General features: G+C 35.1%; 5 protein-coding genes across 5 annotated transcripts; 3 read left to right on the top strand and 2 right to left on the bottom strand.

Annotated features, from left to right (window-relative positions):
- Positions 1–2107: 2107 nt before the first annotated feature.
- LOC141708857 (very-long-chain aldehyde decarbonylase CER1-like) lies at positions 2108–5072 on the top strand. Its single transcript, XM_074512668.1, has 7 exons — positions 2108–2241; positions 2423–2640; positions 2733–2965; positions 3145–3740; positions 3843–3950; positions 4191–4655; positions 4765–5072. The coding sequence occupies exons 1-7, from the start codon at positions 2182–2184 to the stop codon at positions 4927–4929; spliced, it is 1845 nt and encodes a 614-aa protein (XP_074368769.1). The 5' UTR covers positions 2108–2181; the 3' UTR covers positions 4930–5072.
- LOC141704241 (fatty acyl-CoA reductase 2, chloroplastic-like) lies at positions 4902–9284 on the bottom strand. Its single transcript, XM_074507532.1, has 10 exons — positions 9158–9284; positions 8626–8808; positions 8445–8548; positions 8162–8361; positions 6517–6617; positions 6243–6426; positions 6012–6173; positions 5779–5860; positions 5242–5642; positions 4902–5191 (listed from the first exon to the last, which is right to left on the bottom strand). The coding sequence occupies exons 1-10, from the start codon at positions 9282–9284 to the stop codon at positions 5005–5007; spliced, it is 1731 nt and encodes a 576-aa protein (XP_074363633.1). The 3' UTR covers positions 4902–5004.
- Positions 9285–9437: 153 nt separating this feature from the next.
- LOC141704252 (uncharacterized) lies at positions 9438–10400 on the top strand. The gene is made up of 2 exons (XM_074507538.1): positions 9438–9978; positions 10075–10400. Exons 1-2 carry the CDS (start codon positions 9438–9440, stop codon positions 10398–10400), a joined length of 867 nt encoding a protein of 288 aa, XP_074363639.1.
- Positions 10401–15764: 5364 nt separating this feature from the next.
- On the top strand, positions 15765–18729 carry LOC141708858 (very-long-chain aldehyde decarbonylase CER1-like). The gene is made up of 7 exons (XM_074512669.1): positions 15765–15898; positions 16083–16300; positions 16393–16625; positions 16805–17400; positions 17503–17610; positions 17851–18315; positions 18425–18729. Exons 1-7 carry the CDS (start codon positions 15839–15841, stop codon positions 18587–18589), a joined length of 1845 nt encoding a protein of 614 aa, XP_074368770.1. The 5' UTR covers positions 15765–15838; the 3' UTR covers positions 18590–18729.
- On the bottom strand, positions 18562–20764 carry LOC141708860 (fatty acyl-CoA reductase 2, chloroplastic-like). Its single transcript, XM_074512670.1, has 6 exons — positions 20420–20764; positions 19903–20336; positions 19672–19833; positions 19439–19520; positions 18902–19302; positions 18562–18851 (listed from the first exon to the last, which is right to left on the bottom strand). Exons 1-6 carry the CDS (start codon positions 20549–20551, stop codon positions 18665–18667), a joined length of 1398 nt encoding a protein of 465 aa, XP_074368771.1. The 5' UTR covers positions 20552–20764; the 3' UTR covers positions 18562–18664.
- Positions 20765–27915: the final 7151 nt, after the last annotated feature.

The following is a 27915-nucleotide window of genomic DNA, read 5'->3' on the forward strand; positions in this document are numbered from 1 at the left end:
GGCAGCAAAAAATTCTTGGGAGGTTCATCATTTAGACGTGAAGTCAGCCTTTTTGAATGGTACACTTTATGAAGAGGTGTATGTAAGTCAGCCCGAAGGTTATGTGAAAGATGGACAAGAGCATAAGGTTTACAAGTTATTCAAGGCGCTGTATGGGTTAAGACAAGCTCCGCGAGCCTGGTATACTCAGTGAAACAAAAGTCTTGAGAAGCTTGGCTTTACAAAATGTCCTCTCGAACATGCTGTGTACACGAGAAAGGAGGGAGATGAATCATTGATCATTGGTGTTTATGTCGATGACTTGATCATTACAGGTACAAAGGTGACAAACATAGCTGAGTTTAAATTGCAGATGGGTAGAGAATTCGAGATGTCAGATTTGGGAAAATTAAGCTACTACCTTGGCATAGAAGTTGATCAAGGAGATGGCTATATCAAGTTGAAGCAGGTGGCATATGCAAAAAAGGTACTTGAGAAGGCAGGTTTATCTGATTGTAATTCAGTTAAGTTTCCAATGGAGTCCAAGGTTCAGATGCACAAAGACGAGAAAGGAAAGGCAGTAAATTCCACAGAGTTTAAAAGTATGGTGGGTGGCATGAGGTACTTGGTTCACACACGCCCAGACATTGCATACGCAGTGGGGGCGGTGAGCAGATTTATGGAAAGACCCACTATATTACACAAAAATGCTGTTAAGAGGATCATGAGATACGTGAAAGGGACACTAAATTATGGTTTAGTGTATACTGCAGGTCGAGGAGACTATATGTTGTCTGGCTTCTCAGACAGTGATCTTGCAGGAGATGTTACGGATAGGAAAAGCACAGGTGGTATGGCGTTCTATTTGGATGAGTCACTGATTACATGGGTATCTCAGAAGCAAAGGTGTGTTGCATTGAGTTCGTGTGAAGCTGAGTTTATGGCTGCTACTGCTGCAGCATGTCAAGGAATATGGTTGCACAGTCTACTGAGTCAAATTACAGATGTCAAGGCTGGTCCAGTAGTGATTTACATCGATAATAGGTCTGCTATCAATTTGGCAAGGAACCCAGTGTTTCATGGTCGCAGTAAGCACATAGACGTGCGTTATCATTTCATACGTGAGTGTGTGGAGAAGGGGTCTATCATCATTAAACATGTGTGTACTGAGTTGCAGCGAGCAGACGTCCTACCGAAGCCCATGTCTGTTGTCAAATTTGAGAAGATGCGTGCTCTGCTGGGAGTCAGGGACCTTAATCACTTTTAGATTAAGGGGGAGTTTGTTGGATTAATTATTTAATCTAAAAGTGTTTAATTGTTTTGTTATTTACGTGTATGTTTTATTTTAAATAATCAGCTGTATATGTGTTTCCATGCAGCTAGAATAGGTCAAGTGTTTCAGTTGGTTTAGGAGAGTCGTGGAGATAAAACAGGTATTCAGTTCCTGGTTTATCGTGGCCACCTTTAACATTTAAATCACTTCAGTAATGTATTCAGTAAGAATGCTTTTTAGTTTTGAATAACAATCTCAGCTTGCAGAGACTTATTGCTTGAGTAATCGTTTAGTATTTTAGTTGATAGCTTTGTTTACATCCTATAATATCAACCCATGGTTGTGAAGATTTTCCAACTGTTGTGTCAGCTTAGTTTTTGTTGCTCAGACCAGATCCATGAGCATTTTTTCTTGAATTGTTTTGATAAATATCTACGAAAAATCTCGAAAACATAACATTCAAGCGAAACTGTGGTTAGACTGAAACTACTGAGCGATGCCCTATTCCTGTATATCCAGAACTTTAAGTCGCAATTTGACAGCGACCACCACTACAAACATGCAAATGATTTTTTCATTTTAGTGTATTACATGAATTAACTATACTAAAATGAAAGCAAGTTGAATTAAAGTTGTTGTATTCTATATTAATTGTTGTTTTAAATCCTAGTTTTTGCTGTGTCTGGCGTGCTGAAATTTTTTTGATTCTGGAAGTACCTTCATATTGACTTTGAGGTCCTGCAAATTATTAATTTTCTTGGTAAATCGAATATGTCAAAATGAAAATTAATTAAGATAATAATAATGATATAATATTGAAATTAACACATGTATATAACATGCATCTCAAGCTCAGAAAACCAGAGAAAACTAAAAGCTATAGTTCCCCCTGTTGGATGTTCCTGTATCTCTAAAGAACCAACCTCAAAATGGCCTCAAAACCAGGGTTGCTTACTGATTGGCCATGGAAGCCTTTGGGAAATTTTAAGGTATAATATATGGGGAGATACCCTTTGATTTTTGAATATTACAAGGACACTTGATATATATATTTAGCACGACACGTCTCCGTCTCCCTGTGCCACTTACATCATCCCCTGCATACATGCATGTATTATATTTTAGTTATGGTAAGGCAAGTTATAATTAACATGAGTTTTTTTTTTGAAGTATGCATTTTTGGCGCCATTTGTAGCACATAGCATCTACTCATTTGCTACAAAGGAAGCAGATGACAGGAGTCTCTTCAATTTTCTTGTTTTTCCATTTATGCTATTGAGACTTATTCATAGCCAGATTTGGATTTCGTATTCTCGTTATCGAACAGCCAAGCTTAGAATTGTTGACAAGAACATTGAGTTTGAACAAGTTGATAGGGAAAGAGATTGGTAATTAAGTTCTTCTCTTGCTATTTGTTTAGCTCTGATTGTTGTATTGCTGATATTTAAATGCTTGTGAGTTCTTTAATTTTGCGCGACAGGGATGATACTATTTTGGCGGTTGCGCTGCTATACTATCTGTTTAGTTTCACTCATCCAGCAATTGCGAAAATGCCATTGTGGAAGCTTGATGGTGCAATTCTAATGTTTTTGCTTCATGTTGGTCCTATTGAGTTTCTGTACTATTGGTTTCATAGAGCACTTCATCATCATTTTCTATACTCTCGCTACCACTCTCATCATCACTCTTCGATTGTTACCGAGCCTATTACATGTAAGTTTATGCAACAATCTTACTACGTGTGTGTGCAGGGGAGAATCTAGTAAGGGGCACGGAGGGGAGACATGTGTCTCCCCTAAACAATTTACGTTTTTTCACCATTAAAACGTCTGTATATCTGTTGTTTTTGAAATTTAGTTACTAATTTGGAAAATTTTACTGAAACTTTGCAGCTGTTATTCATCCATTCGCGGAGGATTTAGCATACGTTGTACTCTTTGCAGAACCAATGGTGATTCTAAACCTTACAGGAACTGCATCAATTCTTGCATTTCTCGGCTACATTGCTATTTTTGATTTCGTAAACTATATGGGACACTGCAATTTCGAATTCATTCCTACTTGGCTTTTCAGAGTCTTTCCTCCCCTTAAGTACTTACTGTACACACCATCATTCCATTCTCTTCACCACACTCAGTTCAAAACAAACCTCTCACTTTTTATGCCCATCTATGACTACATTTACGGAACAATGGACAAGTCTACTGATAGCTTGCATCAAACATCCCTTGAGAAAAAGGAAGACAGACCGGATGTCGTTCATTTAACTCACTTAACTACTGCAGAATCTGTTTATCATCTACGTTTAGGATTCGCTTCTGTTTCTTCTAAGCCAGAGAAATCGAGATGGTACTTAAAGCTGATGGCACCAGTGACATGGTGGTCCATGATTATCACTTCATTTTATGGAAAAACGGTCATTTCTGAGAGGAATCAGTTCGGAGAGCTTAAAGTCCAGTCATGGGCAGTTCCTAGATTTAACGTGCAAGTATGTTTTGTTTATCAGGAAACTGAGTTTTGATTCATATTTCAGTTAGTCTAATTGCTTGTCAGGGTGATGCTATATTGGTTCATTTTCTTGTTTCTGCAGTACTTTTCGAAATGGCAGAGAAAAGCTATCAATGGATTTATAGAAAATGCCATACTAGAAGCAGAATCAAAAGGCACTAAAGTCTTAAGTTTAGGCCTTCTGAACCAGGTGACGAATTATACATCAGTTTGCTAAGAAAACCGATGTCTATGTACATCTTTAACATCGGTTAAAAACCGATGTTAGAGACCCCTACCTCTCTCTGTACATGCGAAAACATCGTTTTGAAAAAAAAAAGTATCCAAGGCCATTTTTCTAGTAGTGAATACTCCATTTTGTCGGGGAAACATATTTTGTTTCTTTTTCAAGAAAATTTCTCACAAGACTTATCTTTTCATTTTTCTGCAGAGTGAAGAACTCAACCAAAATGGTGAAATTTTCATCGAAAAATTCCCTAATTTGAAACTAAGAGTTGTAGATGGGAGTGCTCTGGCCATTGCTATTGTCCTAAACAACGTTCCGCAAGGCACAACACAAGTGCTCCTTAGAGGCAAGGTCACAAAAGTTGCTTGTGCAGTAGCTTCTGCTTTGTGCAAAAGGGGAATACAAGTGGCTGCTGATGGAGATGAGTATGAGAAGCTACAAGAAGCCACAAAGTACAGTGAGAATTTGATCCGACTAAGCGGCTATGAGCAAAAAGTATGGATAGTAGGAGAAGGACTTGGTGATGAAGAACAGTCTAGAGCTGATAAGGGAACAGTTATCATTCCATTTTCTTCATTACCTCCTATCAAAGTTCGCGATGATTGCTTGTACCATCACACACCAGCAATGGTGATCCCTGCATCTCTTGAAAACGTCGATTCCTGTGAGGTTAGTACATCATGTCATCTTCTTGATCATATTTATATCTTATAAACATTAGTCTCAAGAGTTCAGTAACATACACATATTAATAATCATTGCGTGTTTCGTTTAACAGAACTGGCTACCAAGGAGAGTTATGAGCGCTTCACGAGTAGCCGGAATGGTACATGCCTTGGAAGGATGGAGTGAACATGAATGTGGAAGCACCATTTTAGACATTGCAAAAGTGTGGGAAGCTTGTCTAAAACATGGATTTAAACCATTAACCACACCATATTAACTTCAGAAACATGGTTGCAGAGTTTTCTACTTTCTGTAATGTACAACAAATAAGGTTCCAAGTGTGTAATCTTGATTAGGAACTACTGTTGTGTCGTGTACAAAATATTTCCCAAAATTTTCCTAAGAATAATATGAGATGTCGCGTACATGCGTAAGAATAATATTCTTTCCAGTCTATGATCCCAACGTCGCATTCAAACAGCTTCTTCTCTTCAACAAACATCATCTTCATCAGTGCTTTCACTTTAGCATTATCAAACCTGACAATTAGAAACATGCAGTACTAGTAATTCATTCTATAATATCTGACCTGCTAGTGAAAAACATGTAAGGTTCATAAATCTGAGCCATATGCAAAAGAAGTGTTTCTAGCTTTTCACATTTGGTCTTAATTTTTACAAAATGCTTCTCATCTGGCACTGCTTGATGATCCCTTAGGCCATTCTGTTGAATTATCTCTGATGAAATGTAAGATGAGAAATCAGACAGAGAGCTTAAAAACTTCATATCTGTTATCCTAATTTGCTTTCCATCTCGATCTATCAATGGCGAAGACTTGAAGTGATCACAACTATACTTGAAAAAATCGTGAAATAGTATTGGATTTGAGACAGACGAAGCTGCATGATACACATTCAATTCTGGCTTTGCTTCTCTACCATGCTTTGCCATAGCCACCAAAATAGTATTGACAACGATGTCCACGGGTACCTTTAAACATACACACTTATTATCAGTTGTGGAGGACTACCCTAAATTCAAACTTAAGTATAAACAACTCATAATCTCAGACAGTTAATGACTCTAGATACATAAACGGGAAGTTTTCCAGTTTTCTTTCACTTACAATGTCAATGACTGCGTTGGGATTTGCTAAAATTCCGGGGAGCTGGCCTTTCCCATAGAACAACATTAAGGGGTCAAGCATTCTAATAACAAGAAGAAAGGAAGAGGTACAAATGAGAATGTTGTTGAGTTAATATTGACTTCCACAGTATTTCAAAATTGATATAGCTTCCCATAATTACTAGACATTATATCGAAATGGAATCCAAGAAGTGATTAGAAGTAAACAAGTACCTATTTCCTTCAATCCAACCTGGGAAAGGCTCCCTATAGGCACTCTCAACAACGCTAGGACGAACGATTACTACTGGGATATTTTCTCTTTGTTTGGTGATCAACATCTCACCCATGGCCTTAGTAAATGAGTAAGTGTTTTGCCATCCATGTAGCTTTGCCCTGCATATTGTACATGTTAATTAAGATGAGTAAACGATACTCAGAGAAATATATTTATCAAGGGATGACCTCTGCAAGCCCAACTCTTTCATCAATGGAGTTGCTTTAACTTGAGCAGCCTCCTTTGATTGCAAAGCTATACTCAGTTCAGCTTCAATATCAACTTCATTCGTGTAGACTTGGCTCCTCAATCTCTGTCCCATTTGTATTGGTGTCTCCTGAATTATGTTTGATCTCTCCCCATTGACATACGCTGCCAAAACAAAATCATGTTATATGCATACGTAGCCTCTTTTTTATTCAACCTAACTCTAATCCAAACAATGGTTCCTGGAATGCCTACCAGTGGATACATGGAGGAAGAGGCACAGATTCTTGCACTTTTTGGCAAAGCCCAAGACTCGACAAGGTCCTCTTGTGTTTGTGTTGAGAGCAACATCGTACCTTTTTGCACAAATCCATCCGCAGATCATGAGTTAAATATGTTAAAGAAAATTGCAAATCACATGATAATAAGATCTATACAGTGGACAAATAAAATTAGAAACCTTTCATCAAACGTAGTGTTGGCTGATGAATTAACAACTACATTGACAGCCTGCGCAATCTCAGCAGCTAAATTAGTTTCAATTCCAAGATCAGATTCACAAACATCACCAGCTACTATACCCCCTGCACCATGCAGCGTCTCAAGATGATCAGATGGAGCCGGAGGAGCCCTGATTGTAGTTGCACTAGAGCTACCTTCATGTAGGTGGTAATCTTTATAAGCGGAAACTGCAGTGGTAGTAGTAGTAGTCTTCAGTGTGCTCGTATTTTTACAAGCTAGTGGTGATTTGAGTAGAGGAGTTACATTTGAAGTAAAATTTCTTTAACTTGAGCAGCCTCCTTTGATTGCAAAGCTATACTCAGTTCAGCTTCAATATCAACTTCATTAGTGTAGACTTGGCTCCTCAATCTGTGTCCCATTTGTATCGGTGTCTCCCGAAGAGGCACAGATTCTTGCACTTTTTGGCAAAGCTGCATGCATGTATTCTTGTGTTTGTGTTGAGATCTATACAGTGGACAAATAAAATTAGAAACCTTTCATCAAACGTATTCTTGTGTTTTGCATCCAAATATATGAAAATACTTCAGATTTGGCTTCTCTTTCTTCACCATCTCATATGGTGTTTTGTCATGCTTGTTAATGAGGGTTGCATTCTGAGTAAAACAAGCAGTCTGCACAGCTTCAGCCCAAAAGTAGGTTGGCAATTTTGCTTCATCAAGCATAGTTCTTGCAGCTTCAATAAGAGTTCTATTTTTTCTTTCAACAACTCCATTTTGCTGTGGAGTTCCAGGAGCTAAAAATTCTTGCTTTATTCCATGGTCTTTGCAGAACTCTTCCATGATCAAATTCTTGAACTCAGTGCCATTATCACTTCTTATGATCTTCACAGAATCTTTGACCAATTTATCCAGTTGCCTGACATGATCAATCAAAATAGATGCAATTTCACTTTTTGTGTGCAAGAAATACACCCATGTGTATCTGGTGAACTCATCCACTATGACCATAACATATTTCTTATTTGCAATAGACATGACATTCACTGGACCAAATAGATCGACATGTAGTAGGTGATAAGGCTCAAGAATTGAAGATTCAGTCTTGCTCTTGAATGAAGATTTTCTTTGTTTTGCATTTTGACAGGAATCACAAAGATCATGAGGAGCAAATACTGATTTTGGCAAACCTCTCACAAGATCTTTCTTGACAAGTTTATTTATATTGTTGAAATTTAAATGAGAGAATTTCTTGTGCCAATTTCAGTTTTCTTCAATTGATGCTCTACTTAACAGACAGATTGCAGAACCATCAATACTTGTTGAAAGCTTGGCTTAATAAATGTTACCATGCATGTATCCTTTCAGAACAATAATGTTATCATGCATGTATTCTTGTGTTTGTGTTGAGATCTATACAGTGGACAAATAAAATTAGAAACCTTTCATCAAACGTAGTGTTGGCTGATGAATTAACAACTACATTGACAGCCTGCGCAATCTCAGCATCTAAATTACTTTCAATTCCAAGATCAGATTCACAAACATCACCAGCTACAGGAATAACCTTGTCTGTCATGAATGTTATATAGGATCTCCCATGCAAGCTCTCCAGTGACTTGAATAACTCCGAATTAATAATCTAATGACATTTAAAAAAAATAAACATCACATCACACAACATTCAAGTGCTTTACAAAAACAAAGTGTCAAGTAAAAACGTACTTCATTTTTCAATCTTTCTGCAGCAGCTTGTTGATCTTTTGCTCTAATCAGAACGTAAATTTTACCCACATCAGGCATCGTCCGTAAGAGTTTCTCGATCAATACTGGAAAAACAAGGTCATACAATTTCATATAGCCTGATCAACTAAAAACAATTAGTTACTCCTATACTTTTACGTACCTTTGGCAAGAAATCCGGTAGCACCAGTGACAAAAAAATTTTTGCCCCGAAGAAAATCTAGTACTCCTATACCCCCTGCACCATGCAGCGTTTCAAGATGATCAGATGGAGAAGTGGAGTCTGCAAAGCAGTCATCAATTCTTTGTGCAAGTTTATTGGGAAGGTTTGAAGATGAGGGATATGCTATTTAACTTTTATACTAAATGCACATCCTATAAATGCTACAACTTTTTATAGTAAAAAAAAAGAAGTTAGGACCCCTATCTTGAAAACATTCAAGGTGTGTCTGGGACCTCACTCCATCTTTTCAAAAAGAAAAAAAAATGTTAGAATTATAAAAATATTCTTAAATAAATAAGTATAATTCAATTAAATATCAATAGAGTAAATATTGAGAGATGTCCAAGTGACTATCACGTGCTCAATCATTTTCTCTTTAATAATATTCATAATGTCATGATTATTAGATTGCAGCTTTATTACTTTTGTACCCCATCGTATGTTAAGGTGACAATTTGTTATTTCTTTTCACCCGTAATAAACCCCACAAACAGCCTAAGAGCTGTTATTATAAGACAGACTGAAATGTTATCATTATTCACCAAAACAATCTCTTTTAGGCTCTCTTTAATGGCTGCATATTGAGTTAATATTGTCATAGTATAATTACTCTTTATGGTATCAGAGCCACCACTTGTAAATACGAGTCAAAAAGATCATTCTGTTCAGTTCTCAGTATAAACACTAAATCCATTTGTTCCTTTTTTATGTGTCTTATTTATTCGTTTTACCTTCTTCACATTGTTGTTGTGATGACTGGAAACAGAGTAACGTTACAAGATTTAGTAAATCCGTTGTACTTACACCCGTCTGATGGAGCTGTTCACGTTGAAAAGCTCCAGGCTTCCACTGATTACAGAGCTTGGAAAATGGCTATGAAAATAAACGTAACTTCTAAAAGAAAATTGGCATTTGTCACGGGAGGAGTAGCAAGGCCATCAGATCTCGTGCAAGCTAAGCTTTGGGACACTTGCAACAATATGATAATTGCTTGGCTTACTCATAATGTATCTCCTTCTATTATTAAATCTATGATGTTTATGACCACTACTGCGTCTCCTATACGGTCCAATCTTGAAACTCGTTTTCAGTTGACAAATGGGTTTAGAAAATACAAAATAAATATAGTTGTCCATGATTTAAAGCAAGGAACCCTGTCTATAAACGAATATTATACTGATATGCGTGCCTTGTGGGAGGAGTTAGAATCCCTGAATACGTTACCTACTGTCGTTACTCCCAGTGAGGATGTTACAGTCCTGTTGAATGCTATTTCTTCTCAAAAAGAGGAAGGCAAGTTGTTTCAGTTTTTAAATAGTTTTAATGAGGTTTACAACCCATAATATAGCCACTTCCTATTAATGTCACCACTACCCTCTATTGAAATAGCGTCTGCAGCCTTACATCAAGAAGAAGCTCAAAGAGAGCTCTTGCAGTTAAATAAATTGGATAATGAGTCCGTGGCTATATTTACAAAGTCCAATGTTATTAAGTATGATAAGCCTATGATATGCACCGTGTGTGGTGGTAGAGGTCACAAGAATGATAAGTGTTGGGATGTGGTAGGTTACGTTAAGTGGCATGCTAAACATGGTCAAATTAGTAGTAACAATAGTGTGAGAGTCAAGCCTCAGTTTCAAACCAATAAATGGCCTTCAGGTCATAATCCAGGGGTGTCAAAAATGGCTACCACAGCTCAACCTTCTCTGGCATGATGTCCTGTCACTTGGTTAGAGGACCTATTTTCTTGAATTATTGACTCTGGGGCCATGGACCATATGACCCGAGACCATGAACATTTAACCAACCCAGTATCCTTTGCCCAACCTACTCAAATTAACCTCCCTACAGGTGCAACTGCCAAGATTTCTCATCAAGGTACTGTTACACTGGCCTAACATTACATAAAGTCGTCTGTGTGGCATCATTTCAGCATAATCTCTTTTCAGTGAGAAAGTTAATGGCTGATACTTGAAATATTCCGTAAATATGTCAAAACTCAGTTCAATGATGATATTAAAGTGCTCAGGTCTCACAACGCCCATGAATTCAAATTAGACCTAAACATAAACAAGTGAACATTTTGGAAAACACAGTCAGGTAGTACAGTAACATGCATATGCAGCTCTCGCTTAACCAGTAACACCATATAAAGCATCGCTTTAATATGAATCATAACAATTTGTTTTCTACCAAGTTCAGACCCTTAACATAGTTAAAAAGAGTGACGCCTATACAATTTATGTTGGAATTTATATGTATCTTGTATGTACATGTCAGAGAGAGTAAGAGGGGGATGTTAATTTTTTTTTTCCAATTCTTATTGAAAAAGTAACGTCTCCCTAATTATATATATCTATATCATATTTTATCAATAATAATGATAATAATAATAATAATAATATTCTTCACTTAGATATCAATATATAAAATAATATATAATAAATTTATTTATAAGTATACATGAATATAATTTTAATATTGAGTTAGCCCCTAATTTGATAAAATGTATTTCAAATTAAGAGACAAGAGTTTCACTTTTTTTGACTACCTGGCCTGAGTGTAGGTTTGGTATAAATTCACAATTTCTGAATTTTTCCACTTTTTTTTACTAGAGTCCTGGGTGTAGGTTGGGTATAAGTTCATAATTCCTAAATTTTTCTACATTTTTTGACTAGCAGTGTAGGTTGGGTATAAGTTCACGATTCCTGAATTTTCGTTTAAATCTCTCAAATATTTTAAGAGAATTCACAATTTACTAGTCAACTAAAATTAAAACAATATTTTTATAAATAAATAATTTTTTCTCTTTTTTTTTATGAATTACACTAAAAAAATAGAATAAATCATAGTGTACATTAAAAATTAAAATAGCTCACCTGTTTTCTTGAGTAGCCTGTTGCACCCGAAACGAGTTTCTAAATATGTACTTCACTGCTAAATTTACTACTACCTCCATACGTCCCGTTCGTATCTATACGTTTACTATTTGCACGTATTTTGAGAATTTTATAAAATATAGTTTGATAATATTTTTTTTTCAATTATTTTTTTTGAATAAAAGTTTAAACATGAAATTTTTATTCAGAAAAAAAAATAAAAATATTGTGAAGTTATGTTTTAAATGAGCATTGAAAAGCTTCCCGAAAAGTAACGTAGAAATTCAATGGGAGAGAGGGAGTAAATTATAAGAGCAAAAATGATTAATCACACACGCTTTCTAGAATCAGAAAAGTATTGCCATCCAATAGCTGGCAGCATATTTGCTGAAGAGCAGGGTAGGAGATTTAAAATTGGGTCAAAAAGTAGTTTCAAAATGTCGTTTAATTATTAAACATCATATTTTAATTGAAAAAGTTGATGTAAATGTTTGGGTATCAAAACATAACACCTGATATTGTAGAACGATTTTGAGATTTTAATTACCTAGCATTCCTCTATGCTGAATTACATTGTATCAGAATGTGATTTAAAATTTAAATAATCCCTACTTAAAATGTGGCTTAAATTTTAAATAATCCCTTCTAATTAATTAAGATTAGCGGGCTTTGAAGTTAGGATGTTAAGTTATATAAATCACGCATTTATCAGAATGTATAATACAGCTTACTGATAGCTATATTCATACTATGTTAGCATGTCGAGTAGATTTACGAGTAATCCGGGAGCTAATTCACTGGAAAGCAATCATAAGAGTACTGAGCTATTTGAGGGGAACTCGAGACTATGGACTGTACTATGACAGATATCCAGCAGTATTAGAGGGATATACTGACGCAAACTGGATATCCAGCAAGAAGGCACTAAAGTCTAGGAGTGGCTACGTATTTACACTAGCCGGAGCGGCAGTATCATGGAAATCCTCCAAGCAAATAGTGATAATTCATTCCATGATGAAAGCTGAGTTCGTGGCACTAGATAAATGCGCTGAAGAGACTGAATATCTACGCCAATTTCTGGAGGATATTCCAAGATGGCCAAAGTCTGTGACTGCAATAGGGATACATTGTGATAGTCAATCCGCTATTGGCAGAGCACATAGCACGATGTATAATGGAAACTCACGTCATATACGACGACGACATAGTTTCATTAGATAATTAATCTCAACCGGAATTATTACCATTGACTATATATCGTCAAAGGATAATATCACGGATCCGCTAACCAAAGGGTTATCAAGATAAGTGGTTGAGAAATAATCGAGAGGGATGAGCCTTAAACTTATTGCTTAATGGAATCATGGTGGACACCCAACCATTGCTGACTGGAGATCCTAAGAACTTGGTTCAATGGGACAACTAAATCATGATGACCAAATCACCTTGGGGGTAACCCGTGGCCTGTTTCTATGATGAAACAATGAGACCCGTAAGGTACGAGGTTAAGTTTTGAGCTTTTAATAATCTTTGATGAATACATGAAGTTCAGAAGTGAACACATGGAATTTCGTTGAGTAAACGCGGGTTACTATATAAGATAAAGATCACTTATGTGGGAGAGAAGTGAGGCCGCTTCAAATGAGAATTGCGAGGCACAATTCTTTAGAAACTCCTACAGAACCAGGACGATGTTCCATGGCCAAAATGGACATACCCATGAAAGCTGAACGAGTCAGAAAAGATATAGTGATAAGTATATCATCGTTTACACAAACGGTCGAACAGTTCAAGGACAAGCACGTCTACTGTCTACCAGTAAAGTCGGTATGCTTACCCGAGCGAAGGTTCAAGGAGCATTCTCTACCTATCATATGCTATATCTGATCGAAGAAACTATCACCAAGTCAAACTTCGTGTCTGTTTGTCTGATGTGTGCTACTGAAATATCAATCTCACTTATGTGGGGGATTGTTAGAAAATGTGGGGTTTTACGCCCCATATTGTCGAGTCATTTTGAGCCGCGCTTGAGTGGTTGGTTGTTGCTTGTGTACAACGAGTGACGCTTGGAATGTGTTCTCCTTCACAAGAGCTTTCCGTGACACTTTGAATCACTCAAAATGATTAAGGGATGAGTGAGATATGATTATCCAAAGATGGTCCCTTAAGAGTGGAAAATATGTTATGAAACTTTAAGTCCCACATTGGAAAGGAAAAAAGATTTTCTTAACTTTATATAGCAACACACATATGTATTGTTCACTTGTGTTGTCTATGTGTTGCTCCATCAACTACGCGAGAGCGCAGGGGGTGTAAATTGTGGGGCGAAGCTTTCGAGCTTACCCGCGTGTGCAACGTGCGGACATGAATGTAGCAAAAAATTGGCCCGAATAACGCCGGACTAGTTTTGCTGTTTTTTATTTTCCGATGGACCTGGGCTCAAATAAATTGACTTACAGTTTTATTTTTGTCAGTCGAATTAATTAATTAATTATAATTGATTGACCACCGACCTAATTAATTAACGCATTTTAATTAATTATGGTAATTGTCTAGTGCACAAATTTTTCCTCCCTATATAAACACCTCTAGGGCGTTAGGGTTAAACTCACAAATACACAGCCGTTACTAAACACCTACCCTCTACCCGTGATAGTTTCTTGCTCACTTTTAAACTCGCTGATAGTGCCGACCTTTGCCGTCATCACTGCAATTTGTTTTATCCTGGGAGGCTTTTCGTTCGCACAATACGGTGAGGGCTAATAAGCTTTAAGAAGACAGACAGTTCCGCACTTGACTCGGATTTTTCTATCCTTCGTCATACGCTTCTTATCTCCGTTTTTTCTGTTATTCGATTATTATTTTTGCACGCACACACCTATACTTATATTTGTTTTTTACACAGATTATTGATAACACTAACACTTTTAGATCGGGTGGCAGGGTGAAAAATCAAGCAAACGTTGTAGTATTATAACAGAATTGATCCAATATGAGGCATGGATGCCCTTTACACAACAGAACCAAATTTCTCTTTTACGGATTGTTTGGAGGAATATGGTTTCGATTTTTCTAGAGTTGCAAAGGTTGAAAACCTCAGTTTGTTCTCATATGTTTTACAGAGACTGCATCCAGCCTTGTTTGCGAAAATTTTCCAACTGTTGTCCCTTGTGTCCTCGATCGGTTTTTATTACTCAAATCTAACGTCATTGTAAGAAAAAAGACATGTATTCTCATTTTGCAGCTACATGACTACTATTCTTCTCTTGATAACAAGAAGAGAATTCGAAGAGTGAAGTAATGGAGTTTAAAAATCGATGTTTGATTTATTTGGCAGATTCTGGTTCTTCTCACACGCATGTTTCACATAAATCTGTTGGGCTTTACTGAGCAGACCTAACTCCACATTAGTATGATATTGTCCGCTTTGGGCCGAGCCCGCACGGATTTATTTTTGGGTCACTCCCAAAAGGCCTCATCATAATTGGAGTTGTCTGGCTGCTAATATTCTAGCAAACTGCCCCTCCCACAAACGATGTGGGACAACTCCTAACAATCTCCCCCTTCACACATCGGGCCCGACACCTGTCGGATCTGCCTCCTGATAGTGTGACCAGGCTCCCCCTCGACCCATACTGAAAGTCTATCTGGCTATCTGCTCCCCCTAGGCACATACTGGAAGACCCGTCTGCCTTTTCGTTGAGCCCATTCTGGGGCAAGCCCATCTGCCTCTTCCCAGGTCTCTTCTGGAGCCCATCTGAGATTGTTATGGACTGTTTCAATAATAGCTCTGATACCACTTGTTGGGCTTTACTGAGCAGGTCTAACTCCACATTAGTATGATATTGTCTGTTTTGGGCCTAGCCCGCATGAATTTGTTTTTTGGGTCACTCCCAAAAGGTCTCATCCTAATTAGAGTTGTCTGGCTGCTAATATTCTAGCAAACTGCCCCTCCTACAAACGATGTGAATTAAAGTTGTTGTTTGCTATACTAATTGTTGTTTTAAATCCTAGTATTTGCTGTGTCAGGCGTGCTGAATTATGTCAGATTCTGGAAGTACCTTCTTATTGACTTTGAAGTCCTGCAAATTACTGATTTTCTTCGATAAATCTAATATGTCAAAATGAAAATTAATTAAGATAATAATAATGATATAATATTGAAATTAACACATGTATATAACATGTATCTCAAGCTCAGAAAACCAGAGAAAACTAAAAGCTATAGTTCCCCCTGTTGGATGTTCCTGTATCTCTAAAGAACCAACCTCAAAATGGCCTCAAAACCAGGGTTGCTTACTGATTGGCCATGGAAGCCTTTGGGAAATTTTAAGGTATAATATATGGGGAGATACCCTTTGATTTTTGAATATTACAAGGACACTTGATATATATATTTTTTTTAAAAACTACTGTGAAAAAACCTAAAATTTGATTTTAGCACGACGCATACATGCATGTATTATATTTTAGTTATGGTAAGGCAAGTTATAATTAACATGAGTTTTTTTTTTGAAGTATGCATTTTTGGCGCCATTTGTAGCACATAGCATCTACTCATTTGCTACAAAGGAAGCAGATGACAGGAGTCTCTTCAATTTTCTTGTTTTTCCATTTATGCTATTGAGACTTATTCATAGCCAGATTTGGATTTCGTATTCTCGTTATCGAACAGCCAAGCTTAGAATTGTTGACAAGAACATTGAGTTTGAACAAGTTGATAGGGAAAGAGATTGGTAATTAAGTTCTTCTCTTGCTATTTGTTTAGCTCTGATTGTTGTATTGCTGATATTTAAATGCTTGTGAGTTCTTTAATTTTGCGCGACAGGGATGATACTATTTTGGCGGTTGCGCTGCTATACTATCTGTTTAGTTTCACTCATCCAGCAATTGCGAAAATGCCATTGTGGAAGCTTGATGGTGCAATTCTAATGTTTTTGCTTCATGTTGGTCCTATTGAGTTTCTGTACTATTGGTTTCATAGAGCACTTCATCATCATTTTCTATACTCTCGCTACCACTCTCATCATCACTCTTCGATTGTTACCGAGCCTATTACATGTAAGTTTATGCAACAATCTTACTACGTGTGTGTGCAGGGGAGAATCTAGTAAGGGGCACGGAGGGGAGACATGTGTCTCCCCTAAACAATTTACGTTTTTTCACCATTAAAACGTCTGTATATCTGTTGTTTTTGAAATTTAGTTACTAATTTGGAAAATTTTACTGAAACTTTGCAGCTGTTATTCATCCATTCGCGGAGGATTTAGCATACGTTGTACTCTTTGCAGAACCAATGGTGATTCTAAACCTTACAGGAACTGCATCAATTCTTGCATTTCTCGGCTACATTGCTATTTTTGATTTCGTAAACTATATGGGACACTGCAATTTCGAATTCATTCCTACTTGGCTTTTCAGAGTCTTTCCTCCCCTTAAGTACTTACTGTACACACCATCATTCCATTCTCTTCACCACACTCAGTTCAAAACAAACCTCTCACTTTTTATGCCCATCTATGACTACATTTACGGAACAATGGACAAGTCTACTGATAGCTTGCATCAAACATCCCTTGAGAAAAAGGAAGACAGACCGGATGTCGTTCATTTAACTCACTTAACTACTGCAGAATCTGTTTATCATCTACGTTTAGGATTCGCTTCTGTTTCTTCTAAGCCAGAGAAATCGAGATGGTACTTAAAGCTGATGGCACCAGTGACATGGTGGTCCATGATTATCACTTCATTTTATGGAAAAACGGTCATTTCTGAGAGGAATCAGTTCGGAGAGCTTAAAGTCCAGTCATGGGCAGTTCCTAGATTTAACGTGCAAGTATGTTTTGTTTATCAGGAAACTGAGTTTTGATTCATATTTCAGTTAGTCTAATTGCTTGTCAGGGTGATGCTATATTGGTTCATTTTCTTGTTTCTGCAGTACTTTTCGAAATGGCAGAGAAAAGCTATCAATGGATTTATAGAAAATGCCATACTAGAAGCAGAATCAAAAGGCACTAAAGTCTTAAGTTTAGGCCTTCTGAACCAGGTGACGAATTATACATCAGTTTGCTAAGAAAACCGATGTCTATGTACATCTTTAACATCGGTTAAAAACCGATGTTAGAGACCCCTACCTCTCTCTGTACATGCGAAAACATCGTTTTGAAAAAAAAAAGTATCCAAGGCCATTTTTCTAGTAGTGAATACTCCATTTTGTCGGGGAAACATATTTTGTTTCTTTTTCAAGAAAATTTCTCACAAGACTTATCTTTTCATTTTTCTGCAGAGTGAAGAACTCAACCAAAATGGTGAAATTTTCATCGAAAAATTCCCTAATTTGAAACTAAGAGTTGTAGATGGGAGTGCTCTGGCCATTGCTATTGTCCTAAACAACGTTCCGCAAGGCACAACACAAGTGCTCCTTAGAGGCAAGGTCACAAAAGTTGCTTGTGCAGTAGCTTCTGCTTTGTGCAAAAGGGGAATACAAGTGGCTGCTGATGGAGATGAGTATGAGAAGCTACAAGAAGCCACAAAGTACAGTGAGAATTTGATCCGACTAAGCGGCTATGAGCAAAAAGTATGGATAGTAGGAGAAGGACTTGGTGATGAAGAACAGTCTAGAGCTGATAAGGGAACAGTTATCATTCCATTTTCTTCATTACCTCCTACCAAAGTTCGCGACGATTGCTTGTACCATCACACACCAGCAATGGTGATCCCTGCATCTCTTGAAAATGTCGATTCCTGTGAGGTTAGTACATCATGTCATCTTCTTGATCATATTTATATCTTATAAACATTAGTCTCAAGAGTTCAGTAACATACACATATTAATAATCATTGCGTGTTTCGTTTAACAGAACTGGCTACCAAGGAGAGTTATGAGCGCTTCACGAGTAGCCGGAATGGTACATGCCTTGGAAGGATGGAGTGAACATGAATGTGGAAGCACCATTTTAGACATTGCAAAAGTGTGGGAAGCTTGTCTAAAACATGGATTTAAACCATTAACCACACCATATTAACTTCAGAAACATGGTTGCAGAGTTTTCTACTTTCTGTAATGTACAACAAATAAGGTTCCAAGTGTGTAATCTTGATTAGGAACTACTGTTGTGTCGTGTACAAAATATTTCCCAAAATTTTCCTAAGAATAATATGAGATGTCGCGTACATGCGTAAGAATAATATTCTTTCCAGTCTATGATCCCAACGTCGCATTCAAACAGCTTCTTCTCTTCAACAAACATCATCTTCATCAGTGCTTTCACTTTAGCATTATCAAACCTGACAATTAGAAACATGCAGTACTAGTAATTCATTCTATAATATCTGACCTGCTAGTGAAAAACATGTAAGGTTCATAAATCTGAGCCATATGCAAAAGAAGTGTTTCTAGCTTTTCACATTTGGTCTTAATTTTTACAAAATGCTTCTCATCTGGCACTGCTTGATGATCCCTTAGGCCATTCTGTTGAATTATCTCTGATGAAATGTAAGATGAGAAATCAGACAGAGAGCTTAAAAACTTCATATCTGTAATCCTAATCTGCTTTCCATCTCGATCCATCAATGGCGAAGACTTGAAGTGCTCACAACTATACTTGAAAAAATCATAAAATAGTATTGGATTTGAGACAGACGAAGCTGCATGATACACATTCAATTCTGGCTTTGCTTCTCTACCATGCTTTGCCATAGCCACCAAAATAGTATTGACAACGATGTCCACGGGTACCTTTAAACAAACACACTTATTATCAGTTGTGGAGGACTACCCTAAATTCAAACTTAAGTATAAACAACTCATAATCTCAGACAGTTAATGACTCTAGATACATAAACGGGAAGTTTTCCAGTTTTCTTTCACTTACAATGTCAATGACTGCGTTGGGATTTGCTAAAATTCCGGGGAGCTGGCCTTTCCCATAGAACAACATTAAGGGGTCAAGCATTCTAATAACAAGAAGAAAGGAAGAGGTAGAAATGAGAATGTTGTTGAGTTAATATTGACTTCCACAGTATTTCAAAATTGATATAGCTTCCCTTAATTACTAGACATTATATCGAAATGGAATCCAAGAAGTGATTAGAAGTAAACAAGTACCTATTTCCTTCAATCCAACCTGGGAAAGGCTCCCTATAGGCACTCTCAACAACGCTAGGACGAACGATTACTACTGGTATATTTTCTCTTTGTTTGGTGATCAACATCTCACCCATGGCCTTAGTAAATGAGTAAGTGTTTTGCCATCCATGTAGCTTTGCCCTGCATATTGTACATGTTAATTAAGATGAGTAAACGATACTCAGAGAAATATATTTATCAAGGGATGACCTCTGCAAGCCCAACTCTTTCATCAATGGAGTTGATTTAACTTGAGCAGCCTCCTTTGATTGCAAAGCAATACTCAGTTCAGCTTCAATATCAACTTCATTAGTGTAGACTTGGCTCCTCAATCGGTGTCTCCTGAAGAGGCACAGATTCTTGCACTTTTTGGCAAAGCCCAAGACCCGACAAGGTCTTGTGTTTGTGTTGAGATCTATACAGTGGACAAATAAAATTAGAAACCTTTCATCAAACGTAGTGCTGGCTGATGAATTAACAACTACATTGACAGCCTGCGCAATCTCAGCAGCTAAATTAGTTTCAATTCCAAGATCAGATTCACAAACATCACCAGCTACAGGAATAAGCTTGTCCAGCATGAATGTTATATAGGATTTCCCATGCAAGCTCTCCAGTGACTTGAATAACTCCGAATTAATGATCTAATGACATTTTAAAAAAATAGACATCACATCACACAACATTCAAGTGCTTTACAAAAACAAAGTGTCAAGTAAAAACGTACTTCATTTTTCAATCTTTCTGCAGCAGCTTGTTGATCTTTTGCTCTAATCAGAACGTAAATTTTACCCACATCAGGCATCGTCCGTAAGAGTTTCTCGATCAATACTGGAAAAACAAGGTCATACAATTTCATCGTCCATTGCTATTGTGACCAAGGAGCAGTGGAGTCTGCAAAGCAGTCATCAATTCTTTGTGCAAGTTTATTGGGAAGGTTTGAAGATGAGGGATATGCTATTTAACTTTTATACTAAATGCACATCCTATAAATGCTACAACTTTTTATAGTAAAAAAGAAGAAGTTAGGACCCCTATCTTGAAAACATTCAAGGTGTGTAATACCACGACTTTTCAGACTGTACTTAAATATTCAGCTAAACTCCATATTTAATCCATAATAAGAATACGTTTTTAGTTTTTCATAAAATTCTAAAATCCGAGACAGAAATAAAATCATATAAGTTGAAAATAAAGCAAATCATGGGAGACGCAGCTCCAATACAAACATAATCACTAAAATATTATTTCAAAGCTAGCTAAAATCAAGTCCACTTTAAGATGTCCCAAAAGCTAAGTACCTCAAAATTTGTGAGTAATGAGCCAAGAGCCCAGCAAGAAAACAGTTCTACACTAGTGGATCAAGTATCATAATTTTATAAGATAAAAATCATTTTCCAAAATCCATATGACAAAAGATATAAAATTCCACAGCTCGCTAAGGCCACAAAAACCTGGTGACACAGTATCAAAAGTTCATTATTTCTATCAATAATGCGCCCCTTACTAAGGTATCATAGAGTGTGCGCTCCCGAATGCATCATAAGTAGCACTCGCTGGTAAGGTATCAAAGGCTAGTTTTCCGGAACTATACGCAATTTCTAACTGCTCACACACTGGGAATTCTTATTTCTAAAACAGGGTACTTGATCAATAAATTTTAAAACAAAAGCATTGCAAAAATATTTAAAAGATTTTAGAATAAAATAAAGTGTGAAGAGTTAACTTACCTTATCTGCAAAAATGGTGATCCAAAATATTGCCAAACAAATCCTAAGTTTCAAATAATCAAACCAATTAATAAATAATCCATATATAATGGTAAGGAGTAAACAATATTACTTCAATGTTTATATAGGCTATACAGTGCTAAACATTACTAGTTAACAAAGAACATATGCCATTTTGATAATTCTGAACAATAAATAAGAAAAGAAAGTACTTAATACACTTTATTACAAAACTATATTTTAGTAACATGCAATTTACAAAATCATATAATAGTTTGAAATTAAAAATATATCAATTCAACTAAAACTATATTTTGAGTTTTCTAATTTCTCTGCAACTGACAAAATTAATAAAGGTGTTCTCAATTATTCAATCGTACAATCCGATAATAATGTATTTGAAGATATATATATATATACATCAATATTATAATATTATATCTTTAGAAGGAAGTTCTATGGAGACCGTTCTTTTCTTGGAGACCTGGAGACCAAACCTAGCCCGTTGATCTATATCTCATCAAACGCTCCACTTTTCTTTGTTTTTTATTTATTTAAAATTGTCATGGTGAGTATATATATATTTCCTGGATAATATATATCATCGGGCTGCACTTTATAAATTGATTAAAACCATTTTCTATATTATACATAGTAAAAATACTATGTTCTACACTGCATATTTTGTATAACCGAGTGCAGGATACAAGGTGCTGCTGTACAATGAAAAAAAGCGCACAACACAAATTAAATAAGTGGAATGATGCAAAATATATTTTATATAATGCAAACCATGTTTATGTATAGAACACGACAAAATAATAGATTTAAAAAAACAAGTATTGCACACTAAGTTCAAAAGTGTTGCAAAATTTTATTAAAAGAAATTTATCATTAGAATTTTTTATATGGAACTAAAAGAGATGAAAAATATTATATTTATTTTTATATATTCCATTTTCCTCCATTTAAATATTTTTTAATATATTTAAATAAATAATCTTAAGAATATGATACTGTTGTTGAATATCTACATTCAAAAATAAAATTATAGATAAGAAAACATAAAAAGTGTAGTCCATAATGTAATAAAAAAAGATTATGAAAGCAAAATTTAAAAACACATAATTTGTATATATATATGTACACTTTACATTTTAATAATTTTTCTTTATTATAATAAAATTTTATATTTTATTTAACAGAAACGTTATCAACAAAATATTTATAAAATCACAACATATTTATATTTTTTTAAGACTTTGATTCTTGATTTTGCACAAAATGTTTATCTACAAACTTTATAATTTTTTTAAGTGGGTCTTTTTTTGCCCAAATGAATAATTTCACATATTTTTATTATATTATTTTTAATAGAAATAAAACATAATTATAGTTAAGGAAAAATATTTGTGGAAAAAACTTCAGCTCTATAATCGTTTTTTAAGAGTCAGAATTCTGCAAACAAATAATTATTTTTTCAAAAAAACTATTATGTTATGCAAAAAAACGTAAAAATAGAAAATTAAACATTGTAGTTGAACTGAAGAAAACTACAAATTTCTCATAAAATTATGTTCCTCCCATGAAAACTGTAATATTGCACCTTCACTCCTGTGACCCATTTTAAAATGTTTGGCACTCGATTAATTTTTCATTGTTACATAAAAATGTTCTTCAAATCTATTCACAATAAAACTATTTATGAATGCTTATTTGAATTTCCTCTAGTTACAGTTGTGTTGGTTATTCATTGGCTCAACACACTAATATAGAAAGATAGAAAGTGTCATACTTTAGTATTTGTCACATGATTATAAAAGAATATAACGGTTGTAGTAGAGGTCTCCACGGTCTCCAATATACATGGGTCTCCACAGAACTCAACTTTATAATAACTATCAAACATATAATATATATTTAATATATTTTCCTAATACCCCTATCAAGTTGGAGCATGTAGATCACAAATACCCAACTTACTGAAATAGAAATCAAACTGTCTCTTTCCAATGCATTTGTAAATATATCTTCTAATTGTTCAGTGGTATGCACATAAAAATGGAGAGATAATACCATCTTGCATAAAATGACAATCGATCTCAATATGTTTCGTTCTCTAATGAAAAACAGGATTCTTGATAATGTGCAATGCAGATTTACTATCACAAAATAAAAGAATAACTTTCTTGTGATGTACACAAGACTCAATATAAGTGCCTTTAACCACTTTAACTCACAAGTAATAGCTTCCATTGAACAATACTCGGCTTCTGAAGAATAAGATACTGTATGTTTAGTCTTCCAAGATATTGGCGACTGCTCAAGAAATATCAACCAACTAGTAAGAGATCGTCGAGTAAGAGGACATGTTGCCCAATCCGAGTCGCACCAACTAGTCAAAGACAATTCACTATCAGAACGAAGTAAAATTCCTTTACCTGCATCCTAATGCTTTTATCAACGATTTTGTAAAAACTGAAAAATAATATGATTTGTGTATGATAAATCTGGGCGTGTAACTGCCAAATAAATAAGACGTCCAACAAGTCTACGATATTTTTCAGGATCCGCGAGATATGCACCAGTAGCATGACCAAGTTTATGATTTTGTTCAATTGGTAGAATTGCAGGCTTAGCATCCAACAAAAATGTTTCATAAATAATATCAAGAGTCTACTTTCGCTGACATAAAAATAATCTTTGAGGATTTCGAGCCACCTCAATACCCAAAAAATATTTCACCACCATAAGATCTTTCATGAGCAAACAAGAGCAAAGATAATCTTTAAACATCTTTAATGCATGAGAATCACTTCCAGAAATAATCAAGTAATCAATATAGAAAAGCACGTTTATTTGTACACCACCCTTTGTATATGTAAAAAGCGAATAATCAGAATAAAATTGCATAAATTCATACTCCTTTAATGCGGCAACAAGTTTATCAGAACAACAACGAGGTGACTATCTTAACCGATATATTGACTTATAAAGATGATAAACCATACTTGGAGTTGGAGATTTAAAACCAGGCAGAAGTTTAATATATACTTCCTCATCGAGATCACCGTGTAAAAAGCATTATGGACATCCATTTAATGTAATTCCAAATTTTTTATTGCAGCAATGGCTAAGAAAGCCCGAATAGTCACCATCTTTGACACAAGAGCAAATATTTCATTATAATCAATACCTTCCACCTGATGATTCCCAAAAACAACCAGTCTAGCATTCATTCTTTCAATGGTGCCATCTGAGTTGTACTTAATTTTGTACACCCATTTATTGCCAAGTGCTTTTTTCCCTGGAGGAAGATACTTCATGATCCATGTGCCATTATCTTCTAAATCTTGAATTTCTTTTTATATCGCATTACGCCACCCTGGGTCCTTCACAGCCTCCTTAAAAGATTGTGGCTCCATACCTGTAGTAATAGCTGCAAGAAAATTTCGGTGTTTAACAAAAAATTTATCACAACTAACATAATGTGCTTTCGGAAAACGTGTACTCGAAGGAGAATTGGGAGTAGAGAAAACATATGATGGAGTCTTATGTAATACTGTATGTGTTACAAAGTCTAGTCGATGGAAATTTTGTTCTCATTTCTCGACCCGAAGTACTATCAAATATAGCATTAGGTACTTGTAGAGGTCTCACCTGCTTGCATAACACTGATTTATGGATCAATTAACACTAAATTTGGGGGTTTAATATTATGATTAGGAGAATCTGAGTTCATTACCTCTGTTGTTTCATTTGGCATATCGTAATACTCAATTTTTTTGAATAATCTATAAACACTTTATTTTTCATCGGAGGGGGCAATTTAGCATTCACTGAATCATTCTCCAAGTAAGAAAAAATATTCTCATAAAAGTTCACATCACGAGACACGAAAAAATCTTTATTCTCCAAATCATATAGCTTCCATCCTTTTTTACCACGAGGGTAAGCTACAAATACACACTTTCTATTACGACTTGCAAATTTATCAATTTTTGCTCATTGATTATGAGCAAAACACAAACATCCAAATATACGCAAAATATCATAAGAGTGAGGAAAATCAAATAAAATTTCATACGAAATATTGTTTTGTAAACCACTAGAAGGTGTTCTATTAATTAAATATGCTGCAACCAAGATACATTCTCCCCAAAACATGATAGGAAAATTTCCTTTAAATCTTAAAGCGCGTCCAAGATTTAAAATATGATGTTGTTTTCTCTCCACTTGTCCATTTTGCTGAGGACTACCCACACAACTAGTTTAAATAATATACCATTCGCCAAAAAATATTTTTTCATGCTATTAAATTATATACCATTGTCACTGCGTACAATTTTTATTTTTTGTTCAAACTGACAGTCAACCATACCAATAAACCACATAAAAAAATTTAAGTACCTCTATTTTATCACTCAACAAGAATACCCATACATCACGAGAAAAATTATAGCTGCAAATGAACATAGCGTTCGTGAACAAAACTCGGGATCGGCTCGTTTATTTAAACTCGTCTCGGTTCATTTTGATCGCGAACATAAAAATAATCTCGGGTAATTAAATGAGTCGAGGCGAGTTTTTTTGTATGTTCGGCTCTGACTCGAGTTGTTTAGCTTGGACTCAGCTCGAAATCGGTAACTCGACTCGTCTCGGATAAAATTTTTATATATAACGAATAATAAATATTTACTAATCACTTGTATAAATGTTTATTTTTTTAATTAAAATTTAATACTTATTTTAAAGTAAAATAATTAATTTAATTTAAATTTAATATATATTTTAATAACAAATAATTTAATTAATTTAATATATATCACTAGAGTTTGGTTACTTTAACAAACAATATCTAATTAAACTTAAAACTAAATTCTACCTCACACTTTTATTAGAGGAGTCTATGATAATATCGACCAAAATTACGATTTCAAATGAATTAAAATAGTGAGTTATTAAAATAAATTATAACATTATAATATTTTTGGGAAAAAGATAAAATAATTTTTAATAAATATATTTCTCGACCACTTAAAGGGGCCTGCTTCCTTTATTTTACTAGAGTAGTTCCCGGGCATATGTCCGTTTATCTCATAATTATATTTTAATAAAGATATTTTAGAAATAGTTTAATTCAAATATGTATTAATACTAAATTCATAATATATAATAATAAATAATAGAATAAAACTTAAAAATAATAGTATACAAAATACAAATATTGATTATCAACTTTCTATTAAATTTAAAATATAAAAAGGAATTGACGAATATTTATATAAATAAAATAAATTTTTATGAAGATAAAATTAGTGGATTAAAGAGAAATATTGTAAATTATAAATATGAGAATGTAAAAGTGAGGAGGAAGGGAAATAGTAGAAATGGAGAACAAAGAGAATTAGTGGAGTTAATAAATGAGAGAGAGATATATTTTGAAAGTAAATTAAATGAGTAAAGAATTATTAGTGAAAGATGACATCATCAAAATTGATGAGAGTTTGACACCTATAATTTGATGATGTTAGTTGTCAAATGAGAGTTTGACACATCAACAAGAATGATCTTAGCTGTACTTTACTTTAGTATAAAAATAGATTTTATATGTCCTTTCTAATCTAAACCAATTTAACTGAAATATCAAAAATTACTAAATCTTTAATAATCGACATCAAGAATTTAAAAGTAATGTACGATTTCTAAAGTTACGAATATCTCAATAATTTAAAATAAAAAAGATTTTGTTCTTAAAACTCGACTTGTGAAATAAGTTGATAAAATTATATGGATTAAGAAATAAGTGTCGAGTGTAAGTGTGCGTATATAATTCAAATTGTAAGATCAAACCAGTATTTAATTTCCATATAATTTATAAAATTATAAATTTTACCTTAAGCTTGTTCGATTAAAAAATATATGCGAACTATTAGTGGACAACTCGACTCGGCTCGAGTTTGGCTCTGCTCGAGTTCGGCCCTGCTCGGTTGTTAGTGAGCAAACTCGTGTTCGGTTCGACTCGTTTATAAACGAGCCGATCGTGGACATTTTTTTTGGCTTGATTTTTGAACTCAACTCGGCTCGGCTCGGCTCGGATAAAACTCAGCTGGGTTCTGTTCGTTTGCAGCTCTAAAAAAATCATCCACCAATGTTAAGTTACCAGTTCTGCTAAAATCTCAATGTATTAGGAATTCGGCTAACCCAGATCATATCTCATATCTTAATATCCCCTCACTCGAAAGCCTGTTATTCGGATATAAAAAGTGCATCATTAGGTGTTTCGTGCTTTTTTGGGCCTAACATCCGGTCAATTACTAGGTGGGGATCTTGCCCCATTTATTTGGGCCCACCAAGATATAATATTAATATTTTGAATAATTATTGAGAATACTGGATATCAGGAAGTCGAACCTTAGTGCTTCTCCCGCCAACCTAGGCTCTAATACCCTGAGAATATTATGGTTAATTTTCTTAAATCAAAATGCCTATG

This window comes from Apium graveolens, chromosome 2 (assembly GCF_009905375.1).
Source record: "Apium graveolens cultivar Ventura chromosome 2, ASM990537v1, whole genome shotgun sequence".
Classification (NCBI taxonomy): Eukaryota; Viridiplantae; Streptophyta; class Magnoliopsida; order Apiales; family Apiaceae; genus Apium; species Apium graveolens.

Coding starts and splice junctions, on each gene's coding strand:
- LOC141708858 (XM_074512669.1), top strand. CDS start 15,839: ATGGCCTCAAAACCAGGGTTGCTTACTGATTGGCCATGGAAGCCTTTG. Junction 15,899..16,082: donor AGCCTTTGGGAAATTTTAAG/GTATAATATATG, acceptor TTTTTTTTGAAG/TATGCATTTTTGGCGCCATT. Junction 17,401..17,502: donor TTCCTAGATTTAACGTGCAA/GTATGTTTTGTT, acceptor TTGTTTCTGCAG/TACTTTTCGAAATGGCAGAG.
- LOC141708857 (XM_074512668.1), top strand. CDS start 2,182: ATGGCCTCAAAACCAGGGTTGCTTACTGATTGGCCATGGAAGCCTTTG. Junction 2,242..2,422: donor AGCCTTTGGGAAATTTTAAG/GTATAATATATG, acceptor TTTTTTTTGAAG/TATGCATTTTTGGCGCCATT. Junction 2,966..3,144: donor TGTTACCGAGCCTATTACAT/GTAAGTTTATGC, acceptor GAAACTTTGCAG/CTGTTATTCATCCATTCGCG.
- LOC141704252 (XM_074507538.1), top strand. CDS start 9,438: ATGACTGGAAACAGAGTAACGTTACAAGATTTAGTAAATCCGTTGTAC. Junction 9,979..10,074: donor TTCTTCTCAAAAAGAGGAAG/GCAAGTTGTTTC, acceptor CTATTGAAATAG/CGTCTGCAGCCTTACATCAA.
- LOC141708860 (XM_074512670.1), bottom strand. CDS start 20,551: ATGAAATTGTATGACCTTGTTTTTCCAGTATTGATCGAGAAACTCTTA. Junction 19,521..19,671: donor GGTTGGATTGAAGGAAATAG/GTACTTGTTTAC, acceptor TCTTGTTATTAG/AATGCTTGACCCCTTAATGT. Junction 18,852..18,901: donor TACATGTTTTTCACTAGCAG/GTCAGATATTAT, acceptor TCTAATTGTCAG/GTTTGATAATGCTAAAGTGA.
- LOC141704241 (XM_074507532.1), bottom strand. CDS start 9,284: ATGACAATATTAACTCAATATGCAGCCATTAAAGAGAGCCTAAAAGAG. Junction 6,174..6,242: donor AAAGAGTTGGGCTTGCAGAG/GTCATCCCTTGA, acceptor TACAATATGCAG/GGCAAAGCTACATGGATGGC. Junction 5,643..5,778: donor CCAACGCAGTCATTGACATT/GTAAGTGAAAGA, acceptor GTATGTTTAAAG/GTACCCGTGGACATCGTTGT.